The following is an 18,893-nucleotide window of genomic DNA, read 5'->3' on the forward strand; positions in this document are numbered from 1 at the left end:
ATAGATTAAATCATTCTTTACGTATAATACAATTTTCATTTTGCTCCCAAATTTGTGTTCGATGAGAAGTCGATTTTTTGTAGGTTAAGTGGAAAAGCGGGTTACTTTAATACGCCCCTTTATGAATTGAACGATGTATTATTAAGCGCCCAGAGGGTGAAGAGGTGACAAAAGCTTTGAATATGAAGGAAAGTCTTTTGTCCTCGAGGTGTCCGGTGAAAAGTGACTCTGGAAGAGCCTTATAGCGGATTTCAGCTAAAGAATACACTTTATAGTAGGGGAGCCGAAGAGGGGATTTTTGCAGTTACTCGAGCGCGGCAGATGAACATAAGGAAGTATACCTTGCACGTTGTTCAGTACCCCTACCAAGTATGAGCCGTTAATATTGGTGGGTACGTTTAGAGCAACCAAAAAAAACTAACTTCAGAAATACTCATCCAGCACGTCAGATTCAGATCTAAAGTTCTGAGTTCTGAGTTCCGACGTTCTGAATATCTGTTATCGAGCCACGAAGGCGGTTATTTTTTTTACTTTTTTTTGAGTGAACTAATCTTCTGAATAATTGCTTATGTTTTCTGATGATTTCAGTAAGCCGAAGTAATAAAAAGTCTTTAAAATCTGTAGTTTTATTCCCTACCGCTGGAAGAAAAAAAGGTATATAATTCTTTCTATGATCTAATCTACCAAATCGAATCGGTTCCAATGACGCTTTAATAACTGCAAATTTAGCATCCCTGGCTCCCCTACTAATATAAATACTCTCAAAAACGTTTTGTCAAACTAACTTGTACATTTTTATTACCTGTAACAATTGGAAATTGGCTTTTTTTTTAACCGACTTCAAAACAGGAGGAGGTTTTTTTTTAAAGTTTGTTACCTCATAGCGTTGTCATTTATTAACCAATTATGAAAAGTCTTTTTTTGTTTGAAAGAGTATACTTCCAGATTGGTCCCATTTCATTTTATGAAAATCGGTTTAGTAGTTTTATGTTGAAATCAAAATAACTGAAATACGTCTTTGAAATTGGTTCCATTTTTATGTTAAAAAGATTATTCTTTTTATTTAATTCAACGTCCCTTGACTGTCTCAATCTCACTTAATGTTAAGTGACGATGCAGTCCAAAAAACTTTATTTGTATTATTAAAAAAAGCTCGAGAAGTTTAATATAATTATTGTTGTTTTAATTTATAACTTCATAATATTCGCAGTACATACACATGCAACGTCTAATTGTAATCAGCAAAATATCAAGACAAATAAAGATTTTCATCAACAACTTAGCTAACTACAACATTTACGACTAAGAAAGACCAAAGTACGAGTTAGCCACATTTGCTTCATCTCTAATACTCTGTAACCCCTTTCACATAGAAATTTCCTTTCAATTTCAATAGAAACTAACTTTTTTATAAAAACTTCATTTTTGTTTTTTTTATTTTTTACAAGTTAGCCCTTGACTACAATCTCACCTAATGATGCAATCTAAGATGGAAGAGGGCTAACTTGTTAGGAGGAGGATGAAAATCCACACCCCTTTCGGTTGCACTGCCTACCCTTAGGACTCAATACAAACCTTTGTTGGACTGGGAATTTTCCAATTTTTACTTTCAGTGCAAACTCTATTTAAAAACCTTGTGCACGCCACTACATAGCACATATTTATTTTCGACATAACAAGACTAACATTTTATACTTACTTTATTTTTGTAGGTGTTAGGTTAGTAATTTATTAAATAAATACTAGACTAGCAATCTGGAGTAAGGTGAGTTAGGTAAATTGGTGGTATGTCCACCCCCCTGCCTCGAAGAGCAAGGTTAGCTATTTGTCACGATCTTTATTAATATTAACATCAGCTGACAGTAATATAATCAGAGGCACAATTATCCGCCCACTTTAATTTAATATACTCGCGTCATACTAAAGTGGGCGTATAATTGTGCCTCTGAGTATAGTTACATTGTCAAATATTCAAACCCTGATTCCAACATTATTGAAACGGCGCCGTGAGTCTAACCTCCATTTACCTTTGGAAGAACTAGGCCTGTAGCCATGTGGCACGTCGGATCTCTATCTACAAACGCTAACGCTTTAAAAATGTATAAAGGTGTAAGAATGACATTCACAATCGACAGGTCACGTGATTAATTAGTTATCAATTTGATCTGTAATTCCCATATTTTTTTTAGTTTTCGAAGTATTAGCGTTTGTAAAAATATATTGAAGTAGAGTGATAATAATGATAATGAAATTTTATTAGTGTTTTGTATTTTAATATTATAATAACATTGTTAAAAATTAAAAAAAGAACTAATAAATAAATAAATGAGAGCATAAATAATGAAATTATTTGCAACATACGTAATAAGACATTTCTATTTCACTGAGCTACATTTGCTCCGTCACTAATATTCTGCGGACAAGAATCTTCGTACATTTTACGGCTCAACGCAGACTAAATCCGCAATAACATGGAATATGATACTTTATCTTGTCGGTATATATTTTATGGTTGGGTGATTTACCTAAACATTTGTTAAAGCTTAAACTTCCAGTGAACGTTATGCGAATTTTGCATGTGTTTTATGGTCACATAATTTTCATGTGATACTAAATTTTAGATATGAGTATTTGTAATAAAGAAACAACATAAAAAGTTTTGATATTTTTATCGGAAAATGAAGATTTTATAGATTATACTTAAGACCAATAAGTATTGAATCGAAAAATGAAGAAAAGAAAATGTAATATGTTTTTAAAACTTGATTTTAAATTTTTGTTTGTTAAAAAGCAGAAAATGAAAGTTCGTTCAAAATGAAACTCAATAAATATAGATTTGAATAGTATAGCTATAGATTTATATAGTATAGCTATAGATCTACATCTATATCAACACCAATATTTTATGGAGGAAAGTGTTTTTTTATATTACGCATAAACTCTAAAACTACTGGATCAATCATAAAAAATTCTTTAACCTGTAGGAAGCCACATTATCAGTGAGTAACATAACTTATATTGTATCCCCGTGTTCCCACAGGAATGGAAACTTCCCCGAGGTTCTGCTAAAGTGTTTTTCAGATAGCATGGGTACGGTGACAGTCGCTTGTATGACGTTCATAATACGAACTATTATCGTGAATCGCGGCAAACTTTCAAGAGTGAAACGAAATGTCACCTGCACCATTCTACATGAAACAAAAAATTAAAAAATGCCCTTGGATTCGTAAGAAGCGTTTCGACTCTTCATTCCTAATCCCCACTGCGAAACTATGCAATGCCCTTCTACCTTCCGTTTTCCCTACAACCTATAACATGGGATATTCAAGTCAAGAGTGAATAGGCATCTTCTAGGCAAGTGCGTTCTACCATAGGCTGCATCATCGCTTACTATCTAGCATGATTGCTACAAAGCGCTTGCCTATACAATGTAAAAAAAATAATGCAACGAGAGGAAATAAAATACAAAACACAGACATACTCCTTGACGCCTCCGTGGCGCAGTGGCATGCGCGGTGGACTTACAAGACGGAGGTTCTAGGTTCGATTCCCGGCTGGGCCGATTGAGGTTTTCTTATTTGGTCCAGGTCTGGCTGGTGGGAGGCCGTGGCTAGTTATCACCCTACCGGCAAAATTTAGCGTTCCAGTACGATTTTGTGTAGAAACCGAAAGGGGTGTGGATTTTTATCCTCCTCCTAACAAGTTAGCCCGATTTCATCTTAGATTGCATCATCACTAACCATCAGCTAATATTAGAACCAAGGGCTAACTTATAATGAATAAAAAAAGTTGCTTTTGGATGCTTCGGTAGGGCGATAGTTTCATGGCTCAGACTTAAATGTGTATTTAACGGAATCCTTCGCGAAAGACAAATTAGTTTTGGACTGCAGATTTCTACTTTCCTAACATTAGAACTCGCTCAACTCTCTAAGCTCCGTTTTACCTAGAACTGAACTAGATTCAGTAATTTCGTTTTAAACTAAATCAATACTTGTCTTGAAGCTCTGTGTTATTTAAGCTTCCTAAAACAAACACGTTCTGTGAATTTTTAACTACATGGATTACTTCGAAGAACTTTTCAGTAGAATTTTAATCACGTCTAAACTAATAATGGTAAATAGGACGTTGGAAAAAAAAAAAGGGGAAATAGAAAGGTTTTACAGGAAAATCCTTGATTTATATAGTTATAATGTGAAATATACAAGAATTTTCAAAATTCAACCCTTAATATGGTGAAATAGGGTCTGTAGGTTACATTGATTTCCACGCGGACGAATTTGCGGGCGTCCGCTAATAATATTTTAGATGCGAAAGTCTGTCTGTTACATTTTCACGACTAAACCATTCGCTGAACCGATTTTGGCAAAACCTTGGAGCCAAACATAGGCTACTTTTGATCCCTGAAAAATCCATATTGCCGCGGATTCGTTTGTAAAAAACAGAATCCACGCGAACGGAGTCGCAAGCATCCTATAATATATCACAAATATACAATAGATTGCCGAAGAAACAATATCCGTATGAAAGCCTAAGTAAACCGACTTAACACTACGACTCCTTAACTAGCGCAATATGTTCCAACCCCTCTCATTATGCTTTACAATGTGTCTACCCCTTCCATTTGTACGAATACATATTTTGTTTATAATGACACTTACGCCCGGATAAATCGGTTTCATAGCTATCACGGAGTTTCCTCGACATCTGCTTAGGGTAGGAATGCAGGAAAGATTTGCCGTCTACTACAAAATCTGTGTTCTCGTATTGTTCTTCAATTTAACAAACGATATGTGATAGGAATATTTGTTATTATTCTGTATCTAAATTCTGTATTTGTTATTACACTGACATAGTAATCTATCAACACTGGACGGATCGGGCTGAAATTTGGCATGCAGGTAGATGTTAGGTAAGAAATGATTTTGATCTATACTAACACCAAGAGGATAAAATAGGGGTTGGAAGTTTGGATGAAACTTTGTCAATTTTGCGGCGATTTGGAATGAAAATAGATTTTACTCTAGGCACAAAGGCTACTTTTCATCCCGGAAAAAATTATAGTTCCCGCGGGATTTGTAAAAAAATTAATTTCGTGGTGGTGGTAGTAGTGGCGTGGTTATTTCAACCAAGATGAATTTAGATTTTTTTATTTTAATTTTTTTTTTAAATTAACAGCTAATAGCAACAAGTAATGAATCATCACTACGTCGTGTTATAAATCGTAGGAGATATTGTCTACTCTGCAGAGCTGAAAGTTAGTTACAATCACCGACTGACTTTACGTCTGATCATGCCCTAATCTTGAAACTGTTATAGCGCCACGCTAACGGCTCTGTTATGGAGATTTGTATGTAAATGATTTTCTTCTCGGCTCAATCGGGTCGTAGTGGTTATTATTTTAATGGCCCGCTGAAAGCTACAGTGTAAATGCTAATGAGGATTAGTAGGTATATGGCGACGTTTACGATATAAGTGGGTTATTCAGAAAATAATGTTCGTTTAATGCAATGTTCCTACGGTGCCTTATGTACTCGTATAGATAAATAATTACATGAATGTTTGAATATATGGTTCTGTTGTTAGAATGAGATTTTCAGCGAATGGGATAGTTGGTGATTGGTGGTTCATCATTCATTTATTGAACTACTGGTTCGAATTGAAAAATTATCTTTACGTTATACATTTATAAAAGTTTTTTTTATTTTTCGTTGCATAGTCGCAGGGATTTTTTTGTTTTTTTTTTATTTTTTACAAGTTAGCCCTTGACTACAAAATCACCTGATGCTAAGTGATGATGCAATCTAATGTGGAAGCGGGCTAACTTGTTAGGAGGAGGATGAAAATCCACACCCCTTTCGGTTTCTACACGGCATCGTACCGGAACGCGAAATCGCTTAGCGGTACGTCTTTGCTGGTAGGGTGGTAATTAGCCACGGCGGAAGCCTTCCACCAGCCAGACCTGGACTTATTAAGAAAATTCCGTTCGGCCCAGAGAACCCAGGACCTCCGTCTTGTAAATCCACGCACATAACACTGCGCCACGGAGGCCGTCAATGAGAGAGAGGGAGAGAGGATGATGAGGCCCAGTATGAAAAATGGTCTCCAACGATAGCGTAGTTACGCTTCCGTGAAATAAACAAAGTTTGTCCCGATAATGCACCCCAGCATCCGTGAGACAAATCCGATAGGGTGGGGGTAATTGAAAGTAAATCCCAAACAAAACAAGCAAAGTGCAAACACCAACCTGCCGATACTTATGAAGCACATGTGCATAATGCTCGCCGAGCACGCGAGCACGTCGCACGTCACGTACACGTTGCACCACGCGACGCCGAGCGGCCAATAACCTGCACAAACGATATTGAATCTTATGAGCATCGAAATATGATACAATTTTATTCAGCAAGCGGCCAATAACCTGCATTAACGATATTGAATCTTATGATCCTCGAAATATGATACAATTTTATTTAGCAAGTGGCCTATAACCTACACAAACGATATTGAATCTTATCAGCATCGATATATGATGCAATTTTATTCAGCAAGCGGCCAATAACCTGCACTAACGATATTGAATCTTATAAGCATCGAAATATGATACAATTTTATTCAGCATGTGGCCAATAACCTGCACAAACGATATTGAATCTTATGAGCATCGACGACGTCCACTGCAGGACATAGGCCTTTAGTAGGGACTTCCAAACATCACGATACCACCTGCATCAAGCAAATCCCTGCGACTCGCTTGATGCTGTCAGTCCACCTGGTTGGGGGTCGACCAACACTGCGCTTAATAGTGCGGGGTCGCCATTCCAGCACCTTGGGACCCCAACGGCTCTTCGAACTATGTGCCCCGCCCATTGTCACTTCAGCTTCGCAACTCTTTGAGCTATGTTAATGACTGGTTCTTCTTCGGATCTCCGCATTTCTGATTCGATCACGCAGAGATACTCCTAACATAGCTCGTTCCATCGCCCGCTGTTTGACTCTGAGCCTTTTTATGAGTATGGGAATTCTTCCGGGAATATAATAACTATATCTACGTGCCTACAAGTATGTAATGAACAACGATGAAGTTTCTGACCGTGTACGAGCAACTAGTTAGCATGAAAATGTTTAACAAATTTCGTAACAGCAACAGAATTCCCAGGGCTACATTGTTTCGAAGCCTTTAGAAACAGAACGTTAATTTTACTTTTGAATTTGCAAGTCATGTAGGTTACCTCGTACAGCTCTCATTGGAGATGACTATTCAGTTTCTTAGTAACATGGACCCAAATATATCTCTTTGAAACCTATCCTAATAATATTATAAACGCAAAAGTTTGTATGGATGTTTGTTACTCTTTAATGCCGCAACTACTGAACAGATTTGGCTGAAATTTGGAATGGAAATAGATTTTACTCTGGATTAACACATGGGGCACTTTTTATCCCGAAAAAATCTATGGATCCCGAAGGTTTTGTGTAAATTAAAAAAAGTAAATTCCACGCGGACGAAGTTGCGGGTGTCCACTAGTAGTCTAATACAGGACCTCCCTTATAAGAATAGGGAATTTGAAGCTTAGACTCACCACGCCGCTACAGTTCGGATTGAAGGGCTCTTTGGAGATAATGATTTTTTTTAATTCTTTACAAGCCCTTGACTACAATCTCACCTGATGGTAAATGATGATGTAATCTAAGATGGAAGCGAGCTAACTTGTTAGGAGTAAGATGCTAATCCACACACCTTTTGGTTTCTACTCGATATCGTACCAAAACGCTAAACCGCATGATGGCACGTCTGTGCCGTTAGGGTGGTAACTAGCCACTCATCAGCCAGACCTGGACCAATTAACAAAAACTCAATCGGCCCAGCCGAGAGTCGAACCCAGGACCTCGGTCTTGTAAATCCACCGCGCATACCACTGCGCCACGGAGGCTGTCAAATTTATGTTGTTTGAAGCTTTAGCTATCAAATATTTATTAGTACAGTAGCACAGTTACTTAGAATAGGTATTTTATTAATTGATTATGAAACACGGCTAAAACTCACGTGATATTAGGTCGGAGTATGCCCGACTAGTTTCGAACCCATACGGGGCCCTTAGTCATGAGCTGGTTCTTGCATCGCGGCACGATCCAAACTGAAATCAGTTTGGATCGTACCGCGAATCAATTAATATGAATAACACACACGATAGTTTAAATTCTAAAATAGGTATTTTAGTTGAAAACTCAGATAATTTAAATACATTAAGCTGGGATGCCCGCGACTTCGTCCGCGTAAAATTCAGTTTTCACACATTTTTCACCATATTTCATATCCACTGAGCTATCACGACCCTAATATTATCGTTCGTTATCAACCCATATTCGGCTCACTGATGAGCTCGAGTCTCCTCTCAGAATGAGAGGGATTAGGCCAATAGTCCACCACGCTGGCCCAATGCGGATTGGCAGACTTCACAAACGAGAGAATTAAGAAAATCCTCTGGTATGCAGGTTTCCTCACGATTTTTTCCTTCACCGATTGAGACACGTGATATTTAAATTCTTAAAATACACACAACTGAAAAGTTGGAGGTGCATGCCCCGGACCGGATTCGAACCCACACCCTCCGGAATCGGAGGCAGAGGTCATATCCACTGGGCTATCACGGCTTTTTAATATTATATTTAATTATAATATTAGTGTGGATAGTGATTTGAAATAATACATTTTGTAACTCTACGAAGCAATTTATGTACCTACGTACCTAGGGAAATTCCCTAGCACTTGACCGCACCTAACTGCAGGTAGTAACATCTCGCTTAAAAGTAAATGCATAATGCATCACAATTTCTCCCAAGTGAGCGAGTGAGGGACTAAATTTCATTTTAAATGCCTAATGTTCTGAGTTTATAATTTCCTGTTTGTTACGAACTTAAATAAAAATATTACAGCTTTCGAATTTATTTAAATTTCGCAGCAGCCCGCTCTACATGAGCTGAGCTAAAATCTATGTATAGTTGCATTTTATAACACATATTATGAATATATAATGATTTATTTATTTTGCTATCATCCGCGAAAAGTCGACGAACCCATGCGACAACGTCACCCAGGTCCGACAAAATACTCTCTACGTATGTTTCACCCCGAAACCGGAGCATCCTCAGGAGATGTTGACTCTACAACGTGCAATTGCAAAGTCAACATCTCCTGAGGATGCTCCGGTTTCGGGTATTTTGTCGGACCTGGGTGACGTTGTCGCATGGGTTCGTCGACTTTTCGCGGATGATAGCAAAATAAATAAATCATTATATAATCATGATGAACTTCCGCAAAGTAACGCCTGCTTCTATCCAACATATTATGAATACTAGCAAGACGCCAGCTACTTCGTCTGCAATATTACACCATTGATAAGTTCCTCAAAGATAAAAATGCTTGGAGGCCATTGGATCAGCTTCCACCTTCACACAGGAAGTAAAACTATAAGAAATGGTAATGTTGTCATCAATTGTAAATTATAATATTGTATGTTTTTTTTAAAGAGCAACTATTGAGTTTCTTGCCGGTTTCTTCTCAGCAGAACCTGCCTTCCGAACCAGTAGTAGAATCTTTACAAATAGTCAACTGACGTATCAAAAGTGCTTCTAAACTGAGCCTACTTGAAATAAATGAATTTTGAATTTTGAATACAGTAAACTTTCAACCTTTTTTAATTCAGTTAAATTTCACCGATAGACAATATACCACTTACAAGTTCCAAGAAGAGGAAAAATGCAATGGAGGAAAATAATGACTTGACAAACTTAGAATAGACGCAGTACATTCGAATAGACCATTTTTAGATGTCAATTACCTACTGCAGGTTAATTCACTATCTTTGACATAAGCTAGTTGACATAGCCCGAGAAGAGCCGACGACAAACTAAGCCAAGGATTATTTTATTTTGCTTACCACCATTTTACCAAGTTATCTAGAACTAAGTACACAATCGTAACACAACACAACAATCATAATCGTAATCATTAACACTATAATAAGACGTTCCTATAAGCTTGCTTTTAGTAAACACTTTGAACTTTTTGAAAGACATGCCAGTGGCTTCATGAGGCAGTTTATTACAAAAACGTATGCTATTACCCTCAAAAGAATTACTATTTTTTGTAACCTAGTGTGGTATGCAACAATTTTATTTTTATTTCTGAGAATTGAGATTAACATCATTACAACCACACCTTCTTTTAAAATTTCATACGTATTTATGAACGTACAAAATTCTCAAATTTGTACTTGACAATGTATGTATTGAACCTGAAGTGGCAATGGGCGGGGCACATAGGTCGAAGAGCCGATGGACGTTGCGGTCCCAAAGTGCTGGAATGACGACCCCGCAATAGAAAGCGCAGTGTTGGTCGACCCAGGTTGACTGACGACATTAAGCGAGTCGCAGGGATTCGCTGGATGCAAGCGGCTCAGTATCGTGATGTTTGGATCCGTACAAAAGGCCTGTGTCCTGCAGTGGACGTCCATCGGCTGATATGACGATGATGATGAATGTACAGTACAGCGATGTATAATTTTTTCCTAATATTTCATGCATATATTAAAGCACTTCCTTCGTCTTTAAATTTCTCCCAATATTTCATGCATATATTAAAGCACTTCCACTAAGCACAATGTGCATGCATCAGCTGCAGTACTCGTTTAATTTCCATGCTACGAACGATGATGCATATGAAACGATATATCACAAGTGTCTGCAAGTAGCTAAGTAAAATTACTTCAGAAGCACGCCTGCAAAATACAAGAAAGAAGTTTTATTCCTTATATTGACTTTAATAAGTCTGGGAATACTACTGGGAAATATTCAGAAACAAGCAACTTCACCCGCGTGGAATTTAGTTTTTCACAAACCCCTCGGGAACCATGGATTTTTCCGGGATAAAAGTAGCCTATGTGTTAATCCAGAGTAAAATCTATTTCCATTCCAAATTTCAGCCAAATCGCTTCGATACTATTTTCTTTAACGCCGCTACCGGCGTTAAAGAATAACAAATATTCAAACATACATCCAAACCTCCATACAAATTTTCGCGTTTATAATATTAGTAGTATAATTCTTCGGATAAGAAAACCGAGGGATACAGTCTGGTCTACATATTAATTTTCATTTAATTACAGCGTTATTGTTAGATTAAGGATCAAAACATTTGTTCGTGCTTTGAACTATCCGAATCGTAAGTTTGAACTGTACTTTCGTAAATTAATTATTATTAACTAGGTTTTAAAGATTGACTGCATTTTAAGAAATTAAATTTCACGTGTAGAAACGGTGAAGGAAAAACATTGTGGGCAAACCGGCATACCAGAGAATTTTCTTAATTCTACGTGTGTGTAAAGTCTGCTAATTCTCATTGGGCCAGCGTGGTGGACTATTGGCCTAACCCCTATTATCCTGAGAGGAGACTCGAGCTCAGCAGTGAGCCGAATATGGATTGATAATGATGATTAACAAACTAAAAAACAAAATGCAAATAAAAACAATTCATTTGTATCATCTATAATTAACGGTTACTTGGTTTCATAGCTTCCCAAATTTGGCAAAGATGCAACATTGATACGATCGATTGAGTTCTTACCTAAGAATCCTGGAATAGCTCCCATCGGCATGACGAACAGACTGACGAGCAAGTCAGCTATCGCCAACGATAACAGGAAGTAGTTCGTCACATTCTGCAATCTCTTATCCAAACACACTGCCAAACACACAAGTATATTGCCAACACCTCCCGCCACTATGAACAGTATCACAAACAAAAAACTCCAATCGTACTCTACACTTACAAAATTCTGCGTATCATTTCTCATGTCCCACTTACACTGAAACGTTTCATTGAATCCGTTACTATTAAAACTATTAAAAGCGTCAATGTATAGCGTTCGATTGATGTCAGTAAAACACGACAACGTATTCCAATCGCACAAGTCCAAATCGGGTATTTTCAACCACAAATTCTTTATAGCACTCTCGTATAAAGTCCCTATCATATTTAACTTGAATCGAGAGTTGCACATAGTATAGTTGCTGTAAGAATCCAGGGAACTGTTCGTGCATTTGAAGCAAGTGTATGATGTCTCATTTTGAATATCCAAATTCAATTGGCACGTATAGTCTACAGAACTCCCGTAGTTAGAGCATTCAAAACCAATGGCATTTGTTTCGTTCGCACAACTCGTGCCAGATGTTATCTGACATTTCAAATCTTCTAGGACCGGATCCAATAGGTAAGTAAAATTCATTATATCCAGGTTTATTCCATTGTTCATATTAGGTGACTCTTTCTCGATGCATTGTTGTGAACTGCCGATTCCTCTGCGTCATTTTGTTGCAATCTGTAACAAATAGAAAATGTTATGAGACACATTGAGAAATTATTAAGCAAAACACGGGATCATTTTATTTACTTGAATATTTATGGCACACTTGCGATTTGCTTGCTTTATAATCGAAAGTCGCTGGGCAAAATTCTCAAATACAGACAATTTAAGATTCATCATCATCATCATATCAGCCGATGGACGTCCACTGCAGGTCATAGGCCTTTTGTTCAGTTCCAAACATCATGATACTGAGCCACCTGCATCCAGCGAATCCCTGCGACTCGTTTGATGTCGTCAGTCAATCTGGTGGGGGGTCAACCAACACTTCGCTTACTAGTGCGGGGTCGCCATTCGGCTCTTCGAACTATTTAAGATTATTCTTTTTTAAAATTGGCTCTGGTCAGGTAGTTTCAGTCGCAGCTAGTTACCAACTTACGTCAAATACATAAACCAACAAGCACACCAGCGGTAAGTTAGTCTTCTGCCTCCTTAAGTAGCATCATAGCTTAGAATCAGGTAAAATTGCAGTACCTTGATTTAAAGTTACCTTTTAGGTTAATATTGTAATTGGTCGAAAATTAAAAAAATATGTTACGAGGGTTTCAAACGCGCCTTGGTCCGAGAAGAGTCCACAACAAACTCAGCCAGACCATAGTTAACTCAGTTTTAACTGTACTCTGTACAAGTGTACAATTTTAACTAATCGCAGGATTTAACAGTTCGACTGTTCAATTAAAACTGCACGTCAGTGTCTGTAGCTACCTGCTGGGCAGTGTGAACGGTGTCTGTGGGTGTCTGCCACGCTACTTGTCTGTGATGCACTGTGTCTGTAGATATAAACGGACCTTAAATGTTTATTTAACTTAAAATCAACCTTTAAGTTCATTAGGATGTAAACCTTATACCTTATCCCAAATATTATTCCTATATAAATTGTGCATTATGAGCTATACTACCCACTAAACAATCAAATAACAAAGACTAAACTTTTCCCTTATAAAATAATTAACCGAACCCTTTTGCCAAAACAAAGCGTAAAGTGCAAAAGGTAGGCGAGAAACAAAGTAGGAATTACAGAGCACTTTTGCGGGTGATAATCCACTTTCCTTTTGTCGCTGAGAGGTAAGGCAGTGGGCTAGGATTTGCATACGTCGAATCACTGTATCCTATACAAACACAATAGACACAGAAAAGTTTATATTTGTAAGCATATTTTTCATTGTAGTATAGGTCAACAGCCTAGGCTGTCAACAGCCTAGTCTATAAGTACAGGCCACTCTGGTGATCAGTTGATCACCAGAGTGGGCGCAAACATTACAGTTATGATATAAAATTTATAGGAGTCCGATAGAAAAGTGCATTTTAAGCACAATATGTATGTGATGTTTTTGTTATAATATATTATATTTTTATTATTTTGCTCTTTTTTATAAAAATTATTTAAGTGTGTACAAAATAGCCTTTAAAGCGTAATAATAATTACAAAAAAAAAATCAACTCTCCCGGAGTGCCCAAGCAACCGGTGGTCAGGGCTCCTGAGTGAGGAACTTCCTCAATGCGCCGTCTCAAGAATCACTTCCTTCTGTATCCGACCCGATCCGAGCTAAGTGAAAGCTTCTTAAAATGTTGGACAGTTAAGTGAAAGCTTCTTAAGCTGTTGGTCGAAGCTTTTCGCTATAAGAACATTGACTGAAACAACTATCGGAACAATAATAGTTGACTCAACATTCCACATGGCAGTAATCTCATTACTATTACGTTTTCGTAGAACTAATCTACGTACTGTCTACGAAATTTCGTAAATTGTATAATTATTCTCGTTAGCTACTGCTTCAGTTATATAAATTTTCCGTTGCTGTAGAATAAGTTACACTTCAATATATAACAGTTAATCACGGTCTACAGTCTAGACCTCTAATTTATCGCGGAAGTTAGCATTGTTCCAAGCTTATATAATTACCACTTAAAAGATAGTGCATTTTGCACTACAAAAGCGTGGAGTTCGTAAGAGAATTTTAGCTAAGCATTTTTTCTGAATTCCATGTAATATATACGTATATATCAGCGGCGAAGAGTTCTTGCAAGCTGATTCCCGTCGGGTTACCTTTAAAAGTGCATGCATATGTTGATCTAAATATATGAGAAACCGGAGTTTTTATCACGCTAGATGAATTTCTTTTTCTTTGGGACGGCTTACCTTGATCGAAATTCCACCCTTTGCCACAGGTATATAATATTATAAAGCTAGAGAGTGTTTGTTTGGCTGACCGCGCAAATGTAATGTACTATTGGTTGGTATTAAGAATTAAGAAAATTGTCTGGTATGCAGGTTTCACGATGTTTTTCTTCACCGTTTGAGACACGTGATATTTAATTTCTTAAAATGCACACAACTGAAAAGATGGAGGTGCATTCCCCGGACCGGAGTCGAAGGCAAAGGTCGTATCCACTGGGCTATCACTTCTCACTTATTGTTCATATATTTTGTTAACAGGTGGCGTGTTACTGCTCACAGCAATAAGGCCGCAGTATGGTGGGTCTAAGCTCCAAATTCTTCTCTCTCACAGAAGAAACGAAACCTACGCGTGCTGCCATTAAAATATATCGCAGCTAGTTGATAGTTGAATCCAGATACTCGCGTATTTATAAAACTCATACACATATTATATTTTTATTTTTTTTAAAAGCAATCACAGTATTGACACTTTATTAATTTAGTTTTAGGGTTCCACACGTCACTGTGAAAAACTAATAAAACTTGCTTGACTATCCGTCGGTGTTTCCACCGTTTGTGAAATATTTATATAGCTTTCTGATTTCAGAAACTAAAGCTTTTATAATAATTCAAAATACTTGAATATAAAGCAAACAGCCATAAAGCTCATATAAAGAACTTCGGTTCTGTTTTCTGTATCATACGACAAAGACACAAAGTATCTTAGTTTAACATTATAATTTTTGCATTATAATGTTTGCAGCAAACATTACATTATAATTTGGTCCCTCTGTTTATAATAGCTATATTAAGCTCTGTTTGTGCTGCACAATATTATTATTACAATTTATTCGGATCCTACTAATATTATAAATGCGGAAGTTTGTATGGATGGTGGTTTGGATGTTCATTTGGATGTTTGTCACTCTATAACGCCGCAACTACTGAAATGATTTGACTGACATTTACAACGAAGATAGATAATAATTTAGAAGATAGATTAACAAATAGGCTACTTTTCAACCTGGGTAACCATGGTTCCCGCGGGATTTGTATAAAACTGAATTCCACGCGGACGAAGTCGCAGGCGTCCGCTAGTATCCTATAAATACAAATACAAGTTGATACGAAAATTATGAAATTTAATATCACGTAATAAAATATTATGGAAATACGTTTTCCAATTTTTCATTTTGTTAAATAGAGCGCATGGAACGGTCTTTGAGAATCTCGTACTTGCTTTATTGTTTAATAAAAAGCCCGTTTTATTTTTTGGAAACTATTAATTTTTTTATATTCTTCCCTTTAAAAAATCTCATTTGCATAGATACCTATCTTTTAACGTTGACGTTTGTAGACAATATACCTAACTATTATAATTTCTCGGTAATTTGAAAAAAATTAACCTTAAGAAAGTAAAACAAACAACTCTGAGCCGAACACAGAATCATGTGCCGACGACACTGCTTAAGTAAATCGTACCCTGACGCTTCGAACAATTGTCGTAATATTTTAATAAAATTACACTAAATCTTAACAAATTATGTATGTATTTAAGCCTTCGTTATAAATCACTCCATATGAAATAATCCACTGAAAACCCCATGAATTATTCTTTCAATAATAGTAACAATATTAAGCATTAACATAGCTTTTAAAAACTCCAAAATATCCCAATAAAGAAGCCGAAACACACCAGCTTGAGTAAAACCCACCTCGTGTAATTCCCAGTCATTACAAAGCTTGTTGTAGTCGGCGAATGTGTACGAGTAGTTTCCGCCCGTACGTACGCTGACACGTTTTCACAGCGTTTCCTTTGAAAACCCTCTAAAGCCTATCCGCTCAAAGTGCTGATGTATGAATTCCGGACGAGGCTATTTACACATAACGACTACAATCTTTTAAAAAAGTAATAATAACTAATGAACACGGCAAACGTTTTAGGGTTCCGAACGTACGTAGTACAAAAACAGAACCCTTATAATATTATTACTCGCGCATATTATAATGTCTGTCTGTTTTTATACCTTGTACCTACTTCGGTCCGGTCAAGGTTCTTTTTGATTTATGTGCACTTCTTTCCTACCACACCCTAATCTACCACTATCCTACTACCCTACTGCTGCTCTACCCTACCCTGTTTTTTTTTAACTACCAGTACGTGTATTTACAGTGTAACATTTTACATCTTTCAGCGGGCCTATTATGTATTTCGGTGTACCATTTAATTAATGAGTCACTATATCGTTTTTCAACGTATGTACTTCCTTTCCTTTGTTTTAGTGATCATCTAAAATATGTAGTTATTTCAACGAAATAACGAGTAAGTAAGTATTAGTTTTTCTTCAAAAATACGTAACTAAAATAACGTTACACGGCTAATACTAATTTAACTTTCAGTAAAATGACGATAACTTTATTGTCATTTCGTTGAAAACAATGTTAGATTATTGTAAAAACGAAAATACGATGAAAAACAATCTAGTGACTGATTGTTGGAATGGTACACAGTGTTACTTAATAACCATGCTAAAATGGAATAACAGTCGTATTTAAAATAACCGTGTTTGATCGTGAGATGTAAAAACGCAGTTCGAATACGGAAATCTATACATTTGTCGACCTGGTTCAACCCACTCTGAGCGGTTATGACTGATGATGTATGAATGCTTTACGCGACGCATTATGTTTTGTGCTTCTAAACGTCCGTCGTACTGGCACTGAATATTGAACATGATATTTGAAACTTCAGTACAAGTATTTGAAAGAATTTTGTGTTTTTATTTAAGTAATGTTATTGCCGCGTTGCAACGAATTGCAGTACGAACACTACACACTACTCACAACGTTCACAAGTGCGTGACTTCACTTAAGGTCATTCTCTACCATTCTAGGGTCTTATTTTGGTTACAGTTTGATTTGTTAATTAAGTTGTCCTGATAAATGTTATGAATCATAATCCTAACCTTTGTTCGACATTACTTTTCTTATTTTTGTAATCACTTTTGAGTCTGCTAAAAGTAAATTCTGTGCTATTTTAACCACGGAAACCCTACTAAAAGCACATCGCTGATTCTGATATATCAGTTATTTTAATCGTTGAATTAAATGTTTTAACATCGATCATCCCTACTGACTACAAAATACTAACAATAATGATGTAAAGGAAAAAAGGCACAATTATTCGCCTACTTTAATATGACGCGTATATTAAAGGGGGCGGATAATTGTGCCTCTGAGTGTACTTGGACCTTGCTCACGAGATTACCGCCATGTGGAATGTTGAGTCAACTATTATTGTTCCGATAGTTGTTTCAGTCAATGTTCTTATAGCGAAAAGCTTCGACCAATATGAAGAAAGATTTTTTTTTTTGCCAAAAACTTAAAGCTATAAAAAATACTAACTGATGAAATTAAGTTCTCCTCTCAGCACAAAGCTGTTTTTAGCTATAATAGGTACATTAGAGCTTTTTACAATTACATTTTATATCTCGAAAACGTGCGATGTATTCGAAAGAAAGGAATATGTGACGAATTTGTAACTAACACTGTCCAGATAAACCTCTTTAAATCAAATCAAATAAAATTCCTTTATTTCAAACAGAATTAACGAGCACTTTTCTGTTAGATGGTCCCCGTGACGCAGTGGTTTGCGCGGCGGATTTACAAGACGGATGTTATTGGTTCGATCCCCGGCTAGGCCGATTGAGGTTTACTTAATTGGTCCAAGTCTGACTAGTAGGAAACTTCGGCCGTGGCTTGTTACCAGTTACCATCTTACCGGCAAAGACGTACCTCCAACCGATATAGCGTTCCGGTACGATGTCGTGTAGAAACGAGAAGGGTGTGGATTTTCATACTACTCCTAACAAGTTAGCCCGCTTCCTTCAAAGATTGCATCATCACTGTCCATCATTTGAGATTCAAGGGCTAACTTAAAGAATAAAATAAAAAAAAACTTTATAAGCATTTTTTAAACGAAATTTGTCAGTTTACAGTGTGTAATAAATAATAATCTGTATTGTAGTAATAGTAATTACTACACTACAGATTGACAGCAGGTTGTTAATTTTAGAATTTAGAATTTAAAATTTTAAATGCAGGTTGTTAATGTTGATTTTACTGAAAGCCTATAAATAGAATGACAGCCGAATCACTAAACTATTAAATGAAGAAGCGGTTTCTAGATAAATATAAGTCCGTGGTGTTCTCGCTTTATAGACACGAGGTCTCATAATATCGTAGAATGTATGACTATTGCAATACGACGTCTGACTTTTAATAAAGTTTTTAATGTTCCACGAAGTACAACC

At 36.7% G+C, this 18,893-nt stretch overlaps 2 protein-coding genes across 2 annotated transcripts in view; one reads left to right on the forward strand and one right to left on the reverse strand.

Annotated features, from left to right (window-relative positions):
• The window catches only part of LOC112058557 (60S ribosomal protein L10a), a 363,530-nt gene that overhangs the window by 137,651 nt on the left and 206,986 nt on the right, over positions 1–18,893 (forward strand). The gene's annotated exons all lie outside the window — the stretch shown is intronic.
• LOC112058481 (5-hydroxytryptamine receptor 2B) overlaps positions 1–18,893 on the reverse strand; it is a 113,204-nt gene that overhangs the window by 49,829 nt on the left and 44,482 nt on the right. The window contains exons 2-3 of the mRNA XM_024099348.2: positions 11,624–12,377; positions 6,245–6,347 (exon numbers count right to left, since the gene is read on the reverse strand). Coding sequence (XP_023955116.2) covers positions 6,245–6,347; positions 11,624–12,311 — 791 coding nt within the window. The 5' untranslated portion in view covers positions 12,312–12,377. The remainder of the gene's footprint in view (positions 1–6,244; positions 6,348–11,623; positions 12,378–18,893) is intronic.

The sequence above is a fragment of the Bicyclus anynana genome, chromosome 4 (genome assembly GCF_947172395.1).
Source record: "Bicyclus anynana chromosome 4, ilBicAnyn1.1, whole genome shotgun sequence".
NCBI lineage: Eukaryota > Metazoa > Arthropoda > Insecta > Lepidoptera > Nymphalidae > Bicyclus > Bicyclus anynana.